The sequence below is a fragment of the Triturus cristatus genome, chromosome 5_2 (assembly GCF_964204655.1).
Source record: "Triturus cristatus chromosome 5_2, aTriCri1.1, whole genome shotgun sequence".
Classification (NCBI taxonomy): Eukaryota; Metazoa; Chordata; class Amphibia; order Caudata; family Salamandridae; genus Triturus; species Triturus cristatus.
In genome coordinates this window covers 10,662,131-10,681,609 of record NC_140588.1, presented here as the reverse complement: position 1 = coordinate 10,681,609, position 19,479 = coordinate 10,662,131, and the positions used below count along the sequence as shown (strand labels likewise).

The following is a 19,479-nucleotide window of genomic DNA, read 5'->3' as shown; positions in this document are numbered from 1 at the left end:
GACCCCTCCCAGTCGTCCCCGTCATCAGACTCCTGGTAGACAGGCTGAAAGGTCAGAGCCAGGCGGTAGATGAATTGTTCATCCATCGGCACCGCTCCGACACCGGACCCAGACCGGGGCCGAAACTGGGGACGACGTCGTCCGAAGACGGCGCCTGGGGCGGCACCATAGGGGTCGGCGCCAGCGGAGGGGTCGTAAGGTCAACCGGCGTCGACCGGGATCCAGCGGCATTGGGACCCAAGTCGACGACGGTGCCGGGGCGGAGCCGCCAGCTCGCTAGGCCTCCCAGTCAGACTTACGGGGCCCGAAGGCGCGCCGGCAGGCCTCGACGGCGGAGCGAGACTCCTCATGGCCACTCGCCCGGAGTCGCATTAGGCCCAGGGACCGGCGAGTATGGGGCCGAATGCGACTCCTGCGGCTCCGACGGAGCCGCGCGGGTGATGCCACCCGAACCCTCAGCAGAGTCGCGCGACCGGCGAGAGGACTCGGAAGAGCGATGTCGCTTCTTCGACTTCTTCTTACTGTGACTTACCTGAATGCGAGGACTTCGAACTCGACGAGCGGTGATGGCTGCGGCTCCGCGACCGGTCCCTCGACCTCCTCTTCGACCGGGACCTTGAGCGGGGCGGAGTCGACTGACTAATCTCGAGGAGCTTGCGGGACCGCTCCCGCCTAACCTTCGAGGTCAAGGACCGGCAGTCGGGGCACGACTCGGCATCATGGTCGGCCCCAAGGCAGTAGAGACACCGACGATGGTGATCCGTAACCGACATCAGTCAGTGACAGGCGTCGCACGGCTTGAAACCGGGCATCCCTACCTGCACCAGGAGTCGAGGTCGACCCGAAAGATGAACCAAAAAAGTTCAAAAAGTTTAGTCAAAAAGTGACTAAAGGATATGCTCTTCCCGGATCTGCGCTTACTGGCACAGAAAAAAGAAGAACTGACGTCAGCACGCGAGGGCAGCGTCCAAAGACTCAGACGACGTCACCCCGGCGATCACGACGCCAGCGACGGACGCGGAGCTGCAGACGACGCCTAGCGAAGCGCAACCGTATTGCTGACGAAAAATCTTTCCGGATCCAGCCTGACGCCTGGGGATATTCTAAGGTAAGGAATCTAACTAACATGTTTCTTTCAGATCAATGTATTTTTCATTTTAAACAGGATAGACCTGCTGTCCTGTTTTAACAATGTTTTCCATCTCTCCCAATTTGCTCAGCGCTGTTGAGTTCTGTGCATAGTGCTGTGATAATTAGGAAATCACTGACGGATATGCATGCAAACCGTATTTGATGAATATGTTTTTTAAATATCGTCTTATTTATTGTTTGATGTATTCTTGAATGTAAAGAAATATCTAAGAGAGGCGGCTCTGATTCTCAATATAATATACACATTTAAAAATTGCGCCTGCTAGCTGAAAGCTAAATCAGTTTTGTTAATAGACTTTTTGACCAAAAGCGTATCTCAAAAATATTTTAAATATATGCAGTATAACACAAATATACATTTGAATAAAACAACGTAGATAATCAAATATGATGCAAGGGAGGTTTCTTTGAAGAACTATGGAAAGGGATCAGCTCTCTAAAAATTTGTCTATCAAGTTAACATATATAGAATATTGCTTAACATACTGTTGTATACTAACATCGTCTTCCATGCCTAGCTATTAGGGTTTCAATCTAAAGTTTTTTGTAATTTGATTTGCACTACTACCACAAACTTATAAATAGTAAGTTCTCCAGGGGTGATATTTTGCTAGTGAATCATACCCAGAAAAGAAAAACTTACCTTTAATGGTAATACTTCCTTATTAATGGCAAAAAAGGACGCCATAGCCTTAGTCCATGAACAAAGTCCAGCTACATTTCCGCACACACGTTTTGCTGTCTCAATATTGTAGTCGCCCATTTCAAAGTAAGGCAGTAATAACTCGACCACTTCTTCGTTGATTGAATCTTTAGGAAATTGCTGGGGGAAGCAATCATAAAACAAAATGATTGTCAGTGTACACAAAGACGTTTTCCTTAGTGTACAGTTACTAATCCTTTGCACTACAGGCCTAAACCATTCATTTTGCCCGACATCTTATTTCACAAATATCGTTTTTTTAGCATACCAAATTAAGGACCTAATTTATTTTTAGATGGATGGGGTTTACTTCGTCAGGGCAATAGAGTATATTATTCGTACTCCGTTGCCCGGACGGAGTCCCTACCAGCCAATTTTAGCAATGGCTGCCAAGTGGCTCTCTTTCTAAAGCAATGGCTGGAACTGCAGTCACAGCCGTTCCGGTCATTGCTCTTTTAAGTTTGATGCACAGCTCGGTCAACATGACGGAACCGTCATCAAACTTGTGCTTTTTTTATTTTCAAAAAGAAAATCCCAAAGAGGGATATTCTTTTTGAAAATAAAAAAAACAATGCCCTCCTCACCATGGGTGGCATGTCCCATGGCAATGGGAGCATTTTTAGTTTTTTACTGCCCCTCAATGCCAGGATTTTCTTGGGGGTGACGGGCAGTAAAAAATGACTATATGTCCACCCATATCAATTGGACGGGTTGACATATAGCCATTTCTCCGACAGAGTAGTCTCTGCCGTGGCCAAACTATAGTCCGTCTGCATCTAAATTTGGTGGGTGGACCATTATATTGACAGTAAGGATACTCCATTGCCAATGAGACAGATTATACTTACCGCAAATATATGTATATCAGGCCCTAAATCTCTTCCCATTTTCCCCAGGCCTACTATCAACCTTTTAGATGGGAATACTATGTGCTATCACTGGATTAAAAGAGACAATGGATGCCATCAGTGTTGAAATACCAATTATCTATGAATACTCTCTGAACAATGCACACTTACAATAAAAAATAAAAATTTCAGGAAAAAAGAGACAATGGCTAGAAAAAATGAACAAGTTACTTACCTTCGGTAACAATGCATCTGTAAGAGACATAGGTTAGTTATAGATTACCTAACTTAGAATTATCCCCAGGCATCAGACTGGATCCGGAGAATTTTTTATTAGCAGAACCCCTGCGCGTCGGTAGGTGGTGTCGGTCGACTCCGCACCCGTTGTCGGCATCATATTCGCCGGGATGACATCGCGGTGCCCAATTAGACGCCGCCACTGCGCACTGACGTCAGTTCTGACACTGCTTTCCATGCCAATAGCGCAGAGCCATGAAAGACACGGACCACTGGTGCGCCACAACTAGGGCCCTGTAAGGGAGTCCCTATCCCTAGAAGTCAGTTCGCAGAGCAGGAAGGATGGGTGGGGCGGTAAGGAATCTGTAACTAACCTATGTCTCTTACATATACATCATTTCCGAAAGATAAGCAACTTGTTCATCTGAAAGACACAGTTAGTTATAGATTCCTTACCTTAGAATAGAGAACCCAGCAATGCCAACCCTGGAGGTGGGTCTGCGAACCAAATTCACACCAGAAAGTCTTGGAGGACAGAATGGGTAAAATAGCCGTCACTCTGGACTTAACTGTCCAGGCAGTAATGTCTGGTGAACGTGTGCATAGATGCCCACGTTGACCCCTGGCAGATGCAGTAGTTGCTGCCGTAGTCCTATTGTAATGAGCACACAGCCCCACTGGAGGTTCCTTTTTCGCTAAAGCGTAACACATTTTGATGCAAAGGACAACCCATCGAGAGATGGTACGCTTTTGGACAGCCCAACCTTTCTTGGCACCCACATAACCAACGGAGAGTTGATCATCCACCCGGAAATGTTTTGTGCGGTCAAGGTAAAAGGAGAGCGCAAGTTTTGGTTCCAGATGGTGGAGTCTCGCCTCCTCCTTGGAAGGGTGCAGAGGTAGGAAAAAGGTGGGCAAAGTGATAGTTCGTCCTATGTGAAAAGGTGTAACTACTTTAGGAAGGAACCAGGGTCTCATCCTAAGCACCACTTTGTCCAGATGCACAGAAAGGAAAGGGGGCTTAGAAGAAAGAGCCTGAAGCTCACTCACCCTGCGAGCAGAGGTGATGGCGACAAGAAAGGCAGTCTTCAGAGTGAGGAGCCTAAGAGGACAGTTGTGAAGAGGCTCGAAAGGAGCGCACATAAGGTAAGTTAAGACAATGTTCGGGTCCCACTGGGGCATTATGAAAGGAGATGGAGGAAAGAGATGAATAATGCCCTTAAAGAATCTGTTTACAATAGGGGACTTGAATAAAGAGGGCTGATCTGGTAGCTGAAGGAAAGCATAAATAGCTGCAAGGTAGCCTTTAAGAGTGCCGAGAGCAAAGCCCTAGGGGGTCAAAGAAAGGATGAACAAGAGAAACTCTGAAAGAGGGGCAGAGAGGGGATCCACAGCCTTTGCTGTGCACCATGCCACAAACGTATTCCATTGACAGGTGTATACCATCTTAGTAGAGGGACGCTTGGCTGCCAAGATGACGTTACAGACTTCGTGCAGAAGGTCAAAAGCTGTCAACTGTTGCCACTCAATCTTCACGCAAGGAGGTGGAGGCTGGACAGGTTCAGGTGGAGGACTGTCCCTTGTTGCTGCGACAGAACATCCTCCCGGAGGGGAAGTCTGATCGGAGGATCAATGGCCATGCTTATGAGCTCGGGGTACCAGACTCTTTGTGCCCAGTCCGGAGCCACAAGAATGATATGGTCCCGGTCGTGCTTGATCTTCTTCAGCACTCGTGGCAGAAGTGGTACAGGCGGAAAGGCGTACAGAAGGCTGCAGTGCCAATTGCGACAAAAAGCGTCACCGAGTGAGTGCCGCCTTGCAAACTCCAACGCGCAAAAGTACTGATATTGCACATTCTCTTTGGTGCCGAACAGAACTAACCAAGGCTCTCCCCACCGCTGAAAAAGACATTGCACCACCTTCGAGTGAAGATGCCATTTGTGATCTACCAGGCACCGATGGCTGAGTTTGTCTACCCTGGTGTTCAGAGAACTTGCCTTGTGTTGAACCCCCAGGGTCATGCCCTGATGTTCCAGCCATGTCCAAAGGCGAAGAGCCTCCTGACATATGGTCCATGACCCCTCCCTGTTTGTTGCAGTACAGCATGGCGGTGGTTTTGTCTGTAAACACCTACACTAATGCCCCTTGAGGGAGGGATGGAATGCCTTCGGTGCCAGGTCGATTGCCCAGAGCTCCAATAGGTTGATTTGAAGCCCAGACTCTGCTGGAGACCAGAATCTTCTGATCTCCACCTCTCCCAAATGGCCGCCCCATGCCAGGAGTTACACATCGGTCACCACTGTTAGATCTGGTAGGGGAAGGGAGAGGGATCTGCCTCTGACCTAATCCTGGTCCGTTAACCACCACTGCAGCTGATGTGCAGTTCCCTCTGAGATCTGGACGTAGTCGGAAAGATTCCCCTGATGCTGCGCCCAGTAGAACTTCAGGTCCCACTGCAGAGCCCGCATATGCCACCTGGCATGAACCACCAGCAGGATGCAGGAGGCCATGAGGCCCAGCAGCCTCAGGGTCATTCTCACCAGAATCCGGGATAGAGGCTGAAACACTGATATCATAGGCCACATACCCCAGACTCACTGCTCGGGTGGATAAGCCAGAAACTGCACTGTGTCTAGAACAGCTCCGATGAAAGGGAGCGACTGAGAGCGAGTCAGTTGCGACTTCGGCACGTTTATAGTGAAGCCCAACCAGTGCAGGAAGTCCGCTGTAGTCTGGGTCTGGGAGACGACAGTCCGGGGCAAGCCCATCTTCAACAGCCAGTTGTTAAGATAGGGGAAGAATGGAACCCCTGATCTGCGCAGATGAGCGGCGCCCACCATCATCACTTTCGTGAACACCCGAGGGGCACTGTTAAGGCCAAAGGGGAGTACGGTGAACTGAAAATGCTTGTGGCCTACCATAGGTAGCGTCTATGGGCTGGCAGGATGTGGACATGGAAATAGGGATCCTGCAAGTCCAACACCACCATCCAGTCTCCACGGTCGAGGGCAGACAGGACCTGAGCCAACGTGAGCATTTTGAACTTTACCTTCCGGAGGTAGCGGTTGAGGGTCCTGAGGTCTAGGATAGGACGCAGGCCTTTGTCGTTCTTGGGCACCAGAAAGTAGCAGGAATAGCAACCATGACCTACTTCAGGCACAGGGACCCTCTCGATAGCTCCCTTGGCCAAGAGAGCTGAAACTTCCTGGTGGACAAGCACCAAATGATCGTCCGACATGCGATTGAAAGATGGTGGCATGGAGGGAGGGTCAGTCTCAAAAGCTCAAAAGGGAGGGAGTCCCTTTAGACTATTTGCACAACCTACCTGTCCAGCGTGATGGATAGCTAGTGGGGGAGGTGATGGTTAATCCTGCCACCCACTGGCCGTTGATGGCGCTGAAAGTTCGGCCTAGCAGGGTTTGGAGGCTGCTGCAGGGGGAGAAAGGGTGGACTGGCCCGCCCGCTGGCTCCCCGAACCGCAAGGTTGCTGGGTCCCATGTTCGCAATCATGCAGAGGCTGGGTAGCTTGCATGAACCAGTAGCAAGGCTGGGCCAGACGTGGTGGGGTGCCCCTTCCGTAGCCACAAAAGGGATAAAAGGCAGACTGTGGTGGACGGGAAGACGCAACGAGGCCCAAGGATCTGGCCGAAGCTCAAGAATCCTTAAAGCGCTCCAGCATCGAGTCTGCCTTGTCATCTAAAAGACGACGGCCATCAAAGGGCATGTTCAGCAATGTTGACTGCAAATCCCGCGAAAAGCCCGATGTCCTCAACCAGGCGTAGCGCCGAACAGTTACCGACGTGGCAGTCATTCTGCCCAGTGAGTCGGTGGTATCAAGTCCACATTGAATCGTGAGTTTTGCGGCGTCTCTCCCATCTGCCACCGCTTGGGAGAGAATGGCCCTGGCCCTGGCCTCTTCCAGGCACTGAGGCAGCACTTGCGCTCCCGTATCCCAGATAGTATGGGTGTATCGCAGAGTCCAGGAGGCAGCTGCGATTTCGCCGAACCTCACTGGCAATTTCATTTCCAAATTAATTCCCTGTATGTAAAAGTTAATTCTGCCTGAACATAGGATAGCCATTCACATTGGCTGAAACACCAGGTCTATATAATGAAGGTGTGTGCTTGTGCAGGGCAGATATGTGTGCTTGTTTTCAAGCAACTGCTCTTTCCAAATTGCATACATTTAACTATCAGTTGGAACAATGCAGGTCTTTTAGCAACATTTAATGACTTGAATTGGCTTAACTATGTGAATCATTATGGAGTGATTTATCTGAAAGAGACGTGGGCCACCACTAATAGCTTTATGGAGGGGTTAAAGTCAGTCTTTACCCCTGTAGGTGATTCCAGTTCAGGTCGGGACAAGGGAGGATTGATTGTTCTTATGTCTCTCACTATACAAGGTGATGTAGAGGTACTTTCTACAGGGGTTCCCACTTTACAAGCCTTATTACTTTTCTTTGTGGGTGCACCAAAAATGTTGTTGTTAGATTTTTACAGTGATAAAACATCTCAAGACATGCACAGCCTATACAATATGAATTCTTTCCTCATAAAGCTGGATGGCACCAAATGGGCGAAACCACACATAATACTGGCAGAGGATTTTATTGGCTACTTGTGTGAGAACCCCTTAGACCCACCCACCAAGCTTCAGAGATGTCTACCTTTGAAGTGGGTTACATTTGGATCATACCACACAGGGGAAACTTCTAAATCCCATCCTAAATGAGAATGATCTCACCTTCTCACTCGATAAACTTGCCCACTCCAGTTTGGGGGGAGATCAACCCGAATTTTACAGGCAGGAGGTGTGCCTCAGTCATAGATTTCATTTTTGATTCATCGCCCATCTATTTCAAGATTTCAGAAGTTAAATTGACTGCAGCCCTTTTAGTGATCTGTATATCTTTCTGCTGGGGGCAGGTAGATAAGTTAAATACTCATAGGACCAGTGGTTTTTTTAAGCCAACCAGTCAGGGTGGAAGACTCAAGCAGACTCAGGTATCTGCTGAGCGCCTCAGACAGAATCTGTTGACTAGTTATTCAAATGAGCTCTCAACCTGGCTAGATAATGTATCTAGGCCATGGGAGGTTTTGGGCACTTTTTCACTTTTCGCACAAACAATATTAGAGTCTTGGTTGCCCTGTAGGTGCTAAATACATACTCGGACCTAAATGGCTCGATAGAGGATGCTCTAAGCTTCTACAGACTTAAAAAGGGCCTTAAAAGCTAACCCCAGAGATCTTGCTAATGTGGTGGTATGCCATTGAAATTATAAGCTTGAAGTTAGCAGACAAAAAAAGTGCTATAAGGGACTTAGCCTGGTACAGACTTCGTGACCCTAGCTGTTTAAAGAACAGTGCTAAATTCTGAGGTATTATCAACCAACTGTGCTTTGCACCATACGACACAACCTTCTTAATGCTTCACACTGATGCAGCTGGGTTTCCCATTTCGAAGGGGTCTATAACAGTGGGTCTGATATGGTAAAGCCGGTAAACTTGCAGCCCCTGATACAAACTTTGTTTCTGGTGTTCCCGTAGGATGACGTGAAGAAGGGAATACTAGGTCTGAATAAAAACAAGGCCCTAGGGCCTGACGGGATCCCACCCGATCTCTATCTGAGTGACACTGGTGCTCAGGGTTTGACGAACACATTAAATGATCCAGTTAGTGTGGGCCCCTCTGTCTCCTGGGCTACCTTCATCATCGTCCCAGTTTTAAAAAATGATGACAGGCATACCACCCATTGTTACAGGCCGATCTCTCTGATTGACTCTGTTGTTAAGGTTGCGGGATGTATCCTTTTGGATAGATTATCGTCTTAGACTGCAGAACACAACATCATATCTGATCTCCAGTATGGATTCAGGTCTGGTAGATCAACTATGGATCAGTGCCTTAATCTATACATGTTCAAGAAAAAAAAACAGGGGAACCCTACTCACTAAGGAACCAGGGTAATAGTTATATAGGAAAAACAATGGTTCCTGTGGAATAATATACTATGAGGTTATGATACATAAGCACAATCGCGATATAGAGGGTTAGATAATGGCAGAGCGCGAAGGAACCACTAACACACTGATTACAGTTTAGTATATTTTATGGATTTTTTAAACAATAAAGTTAGGAGTAAACATACATCAAAACAACATTTGTGCATAGTGTCCCAAGTGACAAAGGGAACCCAAACCTAAGTGACAATGTGAATATTAAATACAAGGAATATATGGTTGCGCAGCCTTGTGAAAATGATGTGCCACACGTTAAGAAAAGAGGAAAAAGGTTTACTCACATGAGGACCCGTCCGGGTACTGTGATTGTGAGAAAACAAGTAAAGAAGAATGTTGCAATTACTGATAGTTGGTCAATGCGCTATGTATAATCAAGCACTTCATGGAGTGTGGACATTGTATGTGGGCAGACATTTCACAATTATAATTCTTAGTTAGTGAACACATATTGCATAAGAGTGATTCTAATATATACAGTTCAAGTGTTACAGCAAATATAAAGTAAATAAAGCTGTTGGAGCAAGCATAGTCAGATGTCAGATGGCATACAGGTGTATTCAGGCCACAATTGTTATATCACATGCAGTTGTTTAGCGAAGGGTAGTGACATATCCTCTCCATTCCTCAGCAGAGTTAATCCCTTCATTTATTGAATTCACCTTATCTATCCAGCGGCATTCATTCCATTGAAGTATCTGAAGGAGGTCACCTCCTCTTTCTGGAAGAGTGGCGATCTTGCCACTCTATTTCATCAGCAGTATGACCTTTTACATTGTAATGAGACACAAGTGATACGTTTTCAACTGATCTGCGTATACGACTGCGATGTTGGCCAATGCGAGCCTTGACCGGTTGTTGTGTTTGTCCAATACAGGGGAGGCCACACGGACACCATATGCAGTAAACAACATTCTTTGTATTGCAGTTAGAGAATGACTGTAAATTGTGTTTTACATTACCATGTTCAAATGTGTTGGTATTGAACGTGAAATTGCAGGAAACACAATTGCCACATTTGTGGTGTCCTTTCATTTTGGGGAGGCCCCATGCAGTAATCAGTGTGTTTGTCTTGTTGGTGATTAAGTCTGTAGATGTGACCTGACCAGATGATCATTTATATTTTTTCCTCGTTTGTAGGCAAACAGAGGTGTGTCTATTGTGGGATCAATACTCTGGATAATATGGGTGCACAAGGATGGCACATCATTTTCACAAGGCTGCGTAACCATATATTCAGGTACCTTTAATCCAACGGCCTTATTCTATTCATTTTTCCTATTTTTCGCAGTTGTGCCGGTATATGGGCCTAATGCTCGCTGTTGATTTCAATCCCATTTAGATGGCCCTTCATCAATAGTCCTGAAGAGACCCCACATTGTTTTGAGGGTCGAAACGCCGTCGACATACGGAAGAAGCAAACCATTTCCCCAGCACATATCACTGTATATCGCTGCTGTTCACATGGAATTATTATGATAATGGTCGACTTGTACAAACTGTGGAAACCTTGTATTTAATATTCCCTTTGTCACTTGGGACACTATGCACAAATGTTGTTTTGATGTATAATGTTTACTCCTAACTTTCTTTAAAAAATCCATACAACATACTACACTGTAATCTGTGGGTTAGTGGTTCCCTCACGCTCTGCCATTATCTAACCCTCTATATTGCGATTGTGCTTATGTATTATAACCTCATAGTATATTATTCCACAGGAACCACTGTTTTTCCTATATAACTATTACCCTGGTTCCTTAGTGAGTAGGGTTCCCCTGTTTTTTCTTGAACTTTTAGGGCGGTGGCTGCACCGCGAGGGAGATATCAATTAACCAGGATTTTTCTTCACACCCTTCAACGATAGGGTTATTCTTTCCCTGAGGGTTACAATGACAGAGGATGAAGCTCCGCTCTACACAGACGATTACATTGCTAAAATAATTAGTGGACCCTCCCTTTTCTCCGCACAACCTAGCAGAAGCAACAACCATAGACAACAACTGCTTGAGAAATTAGAAAAGGCCAAAAAGAAGCACGTCAGAACCGAGCTTCATGCACGGATGCTGACGGAGTACCTGAAGGAAGGTATCATATCGCAGGGACTACTGGCCAGGAACATTCCTGGCATTTTCAGGGAAGACCCCAGATTCAAAGGCAAATTTAGTCATATTTCCATCACCTGTTCCCACCATTGGATGGGGTTAGGTTTGGAAACAGCAATTGAGCACGACAAAGCCGAACTCAAGGAAATAGAAGAGTTAGAAAAAGAACTCCTTGAGGGTGATGCAGTAGCAGAGGCAAAAACTCTACTAGATAAATTAAACAAAACCACTAAAGACTTCAATTCATTTGAACTTAAAAAGAAAGCTGATAAAGTTTACAAAGATATCAAAAATGTCTCAAAAGAGAGAGCATACCCATATCTGAGAGAAGATTACTACACCACTGTTGGTAACCAAAATAGACAGAACACCTGGGGCAGATTCAGAAGGAATCGACCATTCACATTCTCAGAATCTTCAGGAGGGTCAGACGACTCAGACGCACAACCAGGCCCGAGCCGATTTGACAACCACTCCGGCCAGCCTTTTTTAGATCGTGGTGGCAAGGCGAAGGCCAAAACCTGGCATCAATACCCAGGAGAAAGACAAACACGCAGGAAACACTACCAGTGGGGACCCCAAACCTATTAAACTGCGAAGTAAACCAAATGGAAACTATTACCTATTTTTAACCTGTCTCATTATGTCCTTTCATCAGCAGAGATATCGCTCTTAAGTAAGGGATTGTCCTTTGTTATCACAGAAAGAACCATTTTTTTAAATCTCAAAGCAGAAATCTTTCAGTTATTTAGAAAAATAAGATTGAAACTATTTTTCAAAGATAAAGAACCCAACACACAAGACTCATTCACAGGACTACGACGACCCTCCACCTTCTTTCCCTCAAATGGCATGATGCCACCTGAACTATTGACTTTTGAGAAGTTGGTAATACATGGCATTGATAGATTGAAAACAACCAAGACCTATATCTCTTACAATATCACACTGTCAGAAAGACAAGCTCTTATAGCATTGAAAAATGATGGTTCTATTATACTGAAACCAGCTGACAAAGGTGGCGGAATTGTGGTACAAGACCGCAATGACAATGAAACAGAGATCAACAAACAAATCAGTGAGTAAAAACACTAAAAAATACTATGCACTAACCCCCTTACAGACATCCGCAATGAGATTTTACAAATAACTACTATGGCCAAAGAAGTAGGGTATATCTCCCAATTTTTTTTTCGAATTGCTCAATGCTGAAAATCCCAGAACACCAGTGATTTACACCCTACCGAATGTTCATAAAAGCACGATGAGTCCACCTGGTCGCCCTGTACTATCAGGCTGTGGATCCATTCTAGAACCCATTGGGGTTTATATAGATTACTTCATTAAGGAAAATGTTCCCCTACAAGAAACATTTGTCAAAGATACCATGTATATGATTAAACTGGTAGATGGGATGCCATGCAATTTGGAAACTGACATGTTGGCTACTTTAGACATCAGCTCACTATAGACCAACATACCCCAGACTGAAAGCATAGCAATCACTGAACAACTGTTAGAAAGCAGACCTAGACCCATCCAGGTACCGACCACATTCATTATCACACTATTACGGATTGCCCTACAGAGTAATTACTTTCTATCAGGTGGCAACTACTACCAGCAGTGCTCTGACACCAGCATGGGAGCAGTCGTTGCATCAAATCTGGCAAATATCTATATGAACTATGTGGAGCAAACATTTGCTCTCAACATTGACAATGTGTACCGCACCAACATTAAATGTTGGAAGCAGTACATAGATGACATCTTTCTGATTTGGACAGGAAGTGAGACAGACTTTGGCAATTTTGTTACATACCTTAACACCATCCAGACCCATCTCACATTTACATCCACAGTACATAAAACCACCATCGCATTCCTTGATTTAAACATCAATCATGATAAAGGGAGACTATACACTTCCCTCCAAAGGAAACCCACTGAAAAGAACACCCTCCTTTCATACCAAAGCCAACATCTACGTGCACTAAGGGATGGACTGACCTTCGGCCAATTCCTTAGGCTACACCGTAATTGCACCCTTAAAACAGACTACATGCGAGAGGCGTAGATACTAAGGACCAAACTAGTCACGAGAGGGTACCCCAACAGACTTGTAAAAAAGTCTCTCAAACGCGCCTGGCACTGCCCCAGGGAAGAACTTCTCAAGTCAAAAGAGAAACCCAATCTTAATAAGATTGTATGTGTCACCACCTTTGGCACACACACCAATCAAGTCCACAAACTGATCACGAAAAATTGGAATATTATCCAGAGTATTGATCCCACAATAGACACACCTCTGTTTGCCTACAAACGAGGAAAAAATATAAAAGATCATCTGGTCAGGTCATCTACAGACTTAATCACCAACAGGACAAACCCATTGATTACTGCATGGGGCCTCCCCAAAATGAAAGGACACCACAAATGTGGCAATTGTGTTTCCTGCAATTTCACGTTCAATACTAACACATTTGAACATGGTAGTGTATAAGACGATTTACAATCATTCTCTAACTGCAATACAAAGATTGTTGTTTTTGCATATGAGGTCCGTGTGGCCTCCCCTATATTGGACAAACACAACAACTGGTCAAGGCTCGCATTGGCCAACATCGCAGTCGTATACGCAGATCAGTTGAAAACGCACCACTTGTGTCTAATTACAATGTAAAAGGTCATACTGCTGATGAAATAAAGTGGCAAGTAGGTGAGATCGCCACTCTTCCAGAAAGAGGAGGTGACATTCTTCATATACTCCAATGGAATGAATGCCGCTGGATACATAAGGTGAATTCAATAAATGAAGGGCTTAACTCTGCTGAGGAATGGAGAGGATATGTCACTACCCTTCGCTAAACAACTGCATGTGATATAACAATTGTGGCCTGAATACACCTGTATGTCATCTAACATTCGACTATGCTTGCTCCAACAGCTTTATTTACTTCATATTTGCTGTAACACTTGAACTGTATATATTAGACTCCCTCTTATGCAATATGTGTTCACTAACTAAGAATTATAATTGTGAAATGTCTGCCCACATACAATGTCCACACTCCATGAAGTGCCCAGCATGCATGTTTGCATATTATAAACACCGGCGTAATTCGCAATTTTGTAAATATACAACGTATATATGTCATTTTACCTGCTCTTCCCTATTTAGTACCCATCACCGGTATTGTGCCTTAACAGAGAATTCACCACTGTCATTAGCGCAACAGCCCTACCTTTGTGCCACACATTCTATCTCTTCACCTCCCACTGAGGTCTTTTTTCACTCTTTACCGATCACGGAAACGGAGCACCGGATTGCTCGGTGCAGCGGTTTTCCCTTGTTAGGTCTGCCGGTTTCCCTTGGCATAAGGAGCGGGAAACCCTGTATATAACAATCCTCCCTGAATGACGATCTCTGTCATTGTACCCGATCAAGCTGACTGACGCAGCTTTTTCTGAATCTACACGCGGAGCTCTGTCCCGCTTTTGCATTCTTCTACCGTGGTAAGAATTGGCGCATCCAGGCCGCTTAGCCCTTGCGCTCAGCCCTTAATTCAGTAATCTGACCCCTTCATTATTTTAATTTTCAGAAATGCTCTTAGTGCATTGTCACTTTTGATCCACAAAGGGATTCTACAATGCTACGGCTGTGGCGTATAATTAATTGAGCCCCTCTGGCCCACCTACATACCCCATTGGATTGACAGCCTGTCCTCACATTGAGGTAAGAACCTTGGTGAAACTTGTAATTGATTATACATAGCGCATTGTCCAACTATCAGTAATTGCAACATCCTTCTTTACTTCTTTTCTCACAATCGCAGTACCCGGACGGGTCCTCATGCGAGTAAACCTTTTTCCTCTTTTCTTCACGTGTGGCACATCATTTTCATAAGGCTGCACAACCATACATTCAGGTACCATTTATCCAACGGCCTTATTCTATTTATTTTTTCCTATTTTTCGCATTTGTGCCGGTATATGGGCCTTATGCTCTCTTTTTATTTCAATCCTTTTAGATGTCCCTTCATCAATGGTTCTGAAGCGACCCCACATTGTTTTGAGGGTCGAAACGCCGTCGACATACAGAAGAAGCAAACCATTTGCCCAGCACATATCACTGTATATAGCTGCTGTTCACATGGAATTATTATGATAATGGTCGACTTGTACAAACTGTGGAAACCTTGTATTTAATATTCACATTGTCACTTAGGTTTAGGTTCCCTTTGTCACTTGGGACACTATGCACAAATGTTGTTTTGATGTATAATGTTTACTCCTAACTTTCTTTAAAAAATCCATACAACATACTACACTGTAATCGGTGTGTTAGTGGTTCCTTCGCGCTCTGCCATATGCGCTCTATATCGCGATTGTGCTTATGTATCATAACAGTTGTTTTTCCTATATAATTAATCTATACATGGTCCTGTCCAAATTCACAGTGGGGGGCGTGGCTTGGGCGCGCATGGAGTGAGATGTCTTCCATCGAGTCTCCTCTCAGGTGCTTTCCGCTTTTGCCATTTACTCGGTCTCTGCTGTCCTCCTCCGACGCTGGTGACCCCTATTATCTCTGGGGCTCTCCACTGCGGCTGCTCACTGCTTTGAATACGACCCGAGAGCCCTGATACTGGCCGTCCTAGACCTCCGAGGACCCGGCCGGCACTCGCCGCCATTTTCCCCGCTTGCTGTGGGGGAGCCTTGCACGGCGGCGGCCCCCTCTTCCGAGGCACAGAGGTGCGGGACTTGCCCCCTGTGGAACGATGGAGCCGATGTGAAGCCCGGACATCGTCTGTTGAACTGCTGGAGGCCGCCTCTACTGCAGATTACCGCAGAGTGAGAGGGAAGACCGGGGAGTCCCCTAAGGCCTGCTGAGCCCCGCGGATTCTGTGTGCTGCTTTTCCCGCCAGACCCGACGCGCGGAGCGCCTACTGCTGGGCCGTGAAGAGGCCGGAGGTACCAGGGCAGGGGTGGCGCTGTTGCAGGCGTGAGTGCTACGAGAGGCCCCCGGAGTGCCCCCCAGCCGCCATTTTGCCTCCCAATGCGGCCCTCGCACCCCTGACTCTGCTGTTGGCGCTCCTGCTTGCTGCCCAGCCCTTGGCCACGCGGATCGACCTCCTGGGGCCCCTCCTGTGGTGCTCCTCGCACTCTCTGGCTTGCCCTGATGTTGTGGGCTCTGCTATGACCCTGCGTGGCCACCTGTGACCGCTGGAGACCCCCGGGGCCTAGAGAGGGACGACCTCAGACCCAGTGCTGGTTTGCCTCCATCCTCACGGCTCGCAGGCGCTTCTTGCTTGGCCCGTCTCGCCCTACCTGGCCCCGACGCCCTTCTGAGGTTCACAACCTGCTGTGGGGGGAGGGGGGGACTATGGACTGGTGCTCTTTGGCCGTTGACCCCCTGCACCGCCGTTCCGCCGTTGCTCCTGTTTGGACTTCCTGGACTCCAACCTGCATGATTGTGAGGTGTGGGCCCCTGCTAGCGACTGGCACATTGGAGCATGAATTCTTCGCATCCCCTCTGGTCTGATCGCCCTTCCGCGGGGTATTGCCTATGCACTCTTCGCTCCTGGGGTGGGTGCCCTACCAAGACAGCCTCCGCACCGCCCCTGCATATCGCAGCCATGCCTCCCAAGCATAGAGGGGCTAAGGAACCTGATGCTACGGCCTCCCGGGAGAACCCGGTGACCTCCCTATGGTCCAAATTGCTCCCCAGCACGCAAGATTACCCTGCCTCTTCCCTGCCGCCGTCTGGGGAGTCGGCCTATGGAGTGCCTATTACTCAGGCATATATGTCAGCGTTCCTACAGGAGATTAAGACTGAGATTGGCTCCCTTCGCCAGAACTTCAAGACGGGGCTTCAGGACATGCGCAGAGAGGTGTCCGACCTCGGGGACCGGGTGGACGGCCTTGAGCGCACGATGGACACTCAGACAGAGGACATTGATGGTCTATGGAAAAAGGTAGCTGAACTTGAGGACCAGAATATCACCCTTCAGCTAAAGCAGGAAGACCGGGAGAACCGCAGTTGGCGGAACAACCTCCGCATTAGAGGCGTGCCATTGGGAACGGAAGGGTCGGATATCCTCTCATACACTGCAGATCTTCTTCATGCCATCCGAGAGGGAGAGGGCACCTCTCCGCCTATGCTCGACAGGGCCCACCGGTTGCCTGCCCCTCGCAATCACCCCCACTTGGTACCTGACATTATCACGAGGGTCCATTTCTACACAGACTAGGAGGCCATCCTCCGCAAAGTGCAGGGAGTGCAAACGTTCACATACAATGGCCTCTCAGTCCAGATCTTTCAGAACCTCGCACCTTCTACTCTCCGGCGCAGGAATAGCTTCAAACCTGTGACCGATAAGCTGAGAGACCTCTGAATCAAATACCAATGGGGCCACCCCTTCGCCTTACTGTTTTCTTGGGAGGGCCGACGACGGAATGTCCGCTCCTTGCAGGAGGCGCAGCGCCTTCTTTATCTTCCTTTTGACTCTGACGGGTACGATCCTCCACCCTCCGGTACTTGTCCTGGGGGCCCCCTACGTCCGGAGTGGTCCACTGTGCTTCCACCTCGTTCTCGACGCCTATCCAGGGAACTTGACTCTGCACAGGCTAAATAGGAGGCCATTAATCAGGTGCAGTCCCTGAGCGCTTCTCCTTCCCGTACGAATTAATCCTCTCTGATGCTGGGATGTTCTCGGCTTTGCCTTTGACCTGGGCTATTCAAGCAAGGCCCCTTTGTTGGGACTCAGAGACTGATCCTCAGTGTGCCTTCCTCTCAGACCTGCACTGGATGCTGCCAACTGAGGCTCTGTGAATCATATGTGTCCAACCAACACCCCCCCCTTGTTGGAGTCCCATCCGGGAGTGACTTCTCTGGGATGATCCGCCTTCGGGATTCCGGATTGCCCTGTTTAGACTCTGCAGTATTGATGCCCAGTTGGCTTGTTTGTTCTCTCTGTTTTTTTCTCTTGTTGGCTTTTCCTTTCTTCTTTTCTCCCTCTGTCCCTTTCGGATGAGTCGGGCTTGCTCTGTGGCTGGCATCATCAGGACTGGTTGATGGGGGGCGCTGATCGGATGGTGAGCTGGAATGGTTGGGTCCTTATTCCCTTGCTCGCTGTGTGGGTGTTGCGACTCCCCCTGCTTCTCTGTCACTCTGTCCTTTATGTGTACTTGGCGTGGCAGTTGCCCTTTTTGAGAGTGGGTTCCATCTTTCCTCGTTTTCTGCGCCTCCTCCTAGCCAGCTCTCAGAGCTGCCTTTTCCTGCCTGCTACTGATCCCGCCACGTGCCCAAGCCTCCCCCTAGTTGGCTCCCAACGCTGCCTCTTCCTGCCGGTTGCTGTTTCTCATGCGCCCTACGCCCTCTCTCCTACAAGATGACTCATACTGCCCCTTTCCTTTCCCTTAACATCAAGGGCCTTAACTCACCTTCCAAGCGGCGCCAGGTTTGGCGCTATTTATCCCAACACGACCCTGATGCGATTTTTCTTTAGGAGGCCCACCTGCTTTCCTCTGACACCCACCTCATGTCTCATCGCAAATACTCTATCCAATATTGGGCAAGTTCTCAAACCAAGACTGAGGGGTGGCGCTTCTCTTTAAGTCTGGCTGGCAGGCGACCTCCTCCCAATGCATTGCTGACGACGAGGGGAGATATTTAAAGGTTGATATGGTTTGGGGCCATAGCTCCTGCACTTTTGTTAATTTCTATGCCCGCAATCAGAAACAGGACGCCTATCTGCGGCAGCAACTGGGGACGTTATTGCGTGTGGTCTCTACCCCTATTGTTCTGGGAGGCGACTTTAATTTAGTTTGTGACCCTGAACGGGATCGTACAGCTCAGGCGCATCAGGTTTCGGGGACGATGTCGGCGCACTTGAAAAATGCCATTACGGAGCTCGGCTTGGTCGACGCATGGAGATACCTACACCCGGACTCCAGAGATTTTTCCTTTTATTCCCATGTCCACCATTCATATTTGCGGATCGATCACTTTTTTCTTTCGCTCCCCCTGGTGCGGGATCTCTCCACGGCAGTCATCTCAGACATCTCTGTCTCTGATCATGCGCATGTCCTGATTACGCTCCAACTCCCCGCGCTTCGATGCGATCCCCTACCGCGATGGCGTATATCTCTTCAAGCCCTCCGCGACCTGGTTGACATGGCGGATATCCGTAAAGAGATCGAATCTTTCTTTGCGACTAACACCCTCGACGATACGCCTGAGGATGTTCGATGGGATGCCTTTAAGGCTACTATTCGTGGGATTATCACCTCTATATCTATTGCACGGACCCGCGAGGCCCGTTTGGTTGAAGATGCCCTCTCTCGCGATATTAAAGATTTGGAACGAGTAGATCATGCCTCTCTATCCCTTGCTAATAAACGTCGTTTAACT

General features: G+C 47.6%; 1 protein-coding gene and 1 long non-coding RNA gene across 2 annotated transcripts in view; one reads left to right on the top strand and one right to left on the bottom strand.

Moving 5' to 3' along the window:
• The window catches only part of DNAH5 (dynein axonemal heavy chain 5), a 5,853,083-nt gene that overhangs the window by 1,340,480 nt on the left and 4,493,124 nt on the right, over nucleotides 1-19,479 (bottom strand). The window contains exon 60 of the mRNA XM_085606747.1: nucleotides 1,796-1,975. Within this exon, the coding sequence (XP_085462873.1) occupies nucleotides 1,796-1,975 (180 nt within the window). The remainder of the gene's footprint in view (nucleotides 1-1,795; nucleotides 1,976-19,479) is intronic.
• The window catches only part of LOC146822585 (uncharacterized), a 95,177-nt gene that overhangs the window by 36,376 nt on the left and 39,322 nt on the right, over nucleotides 1-19,479 (top strand). The window lies entirely within an intron of this gene.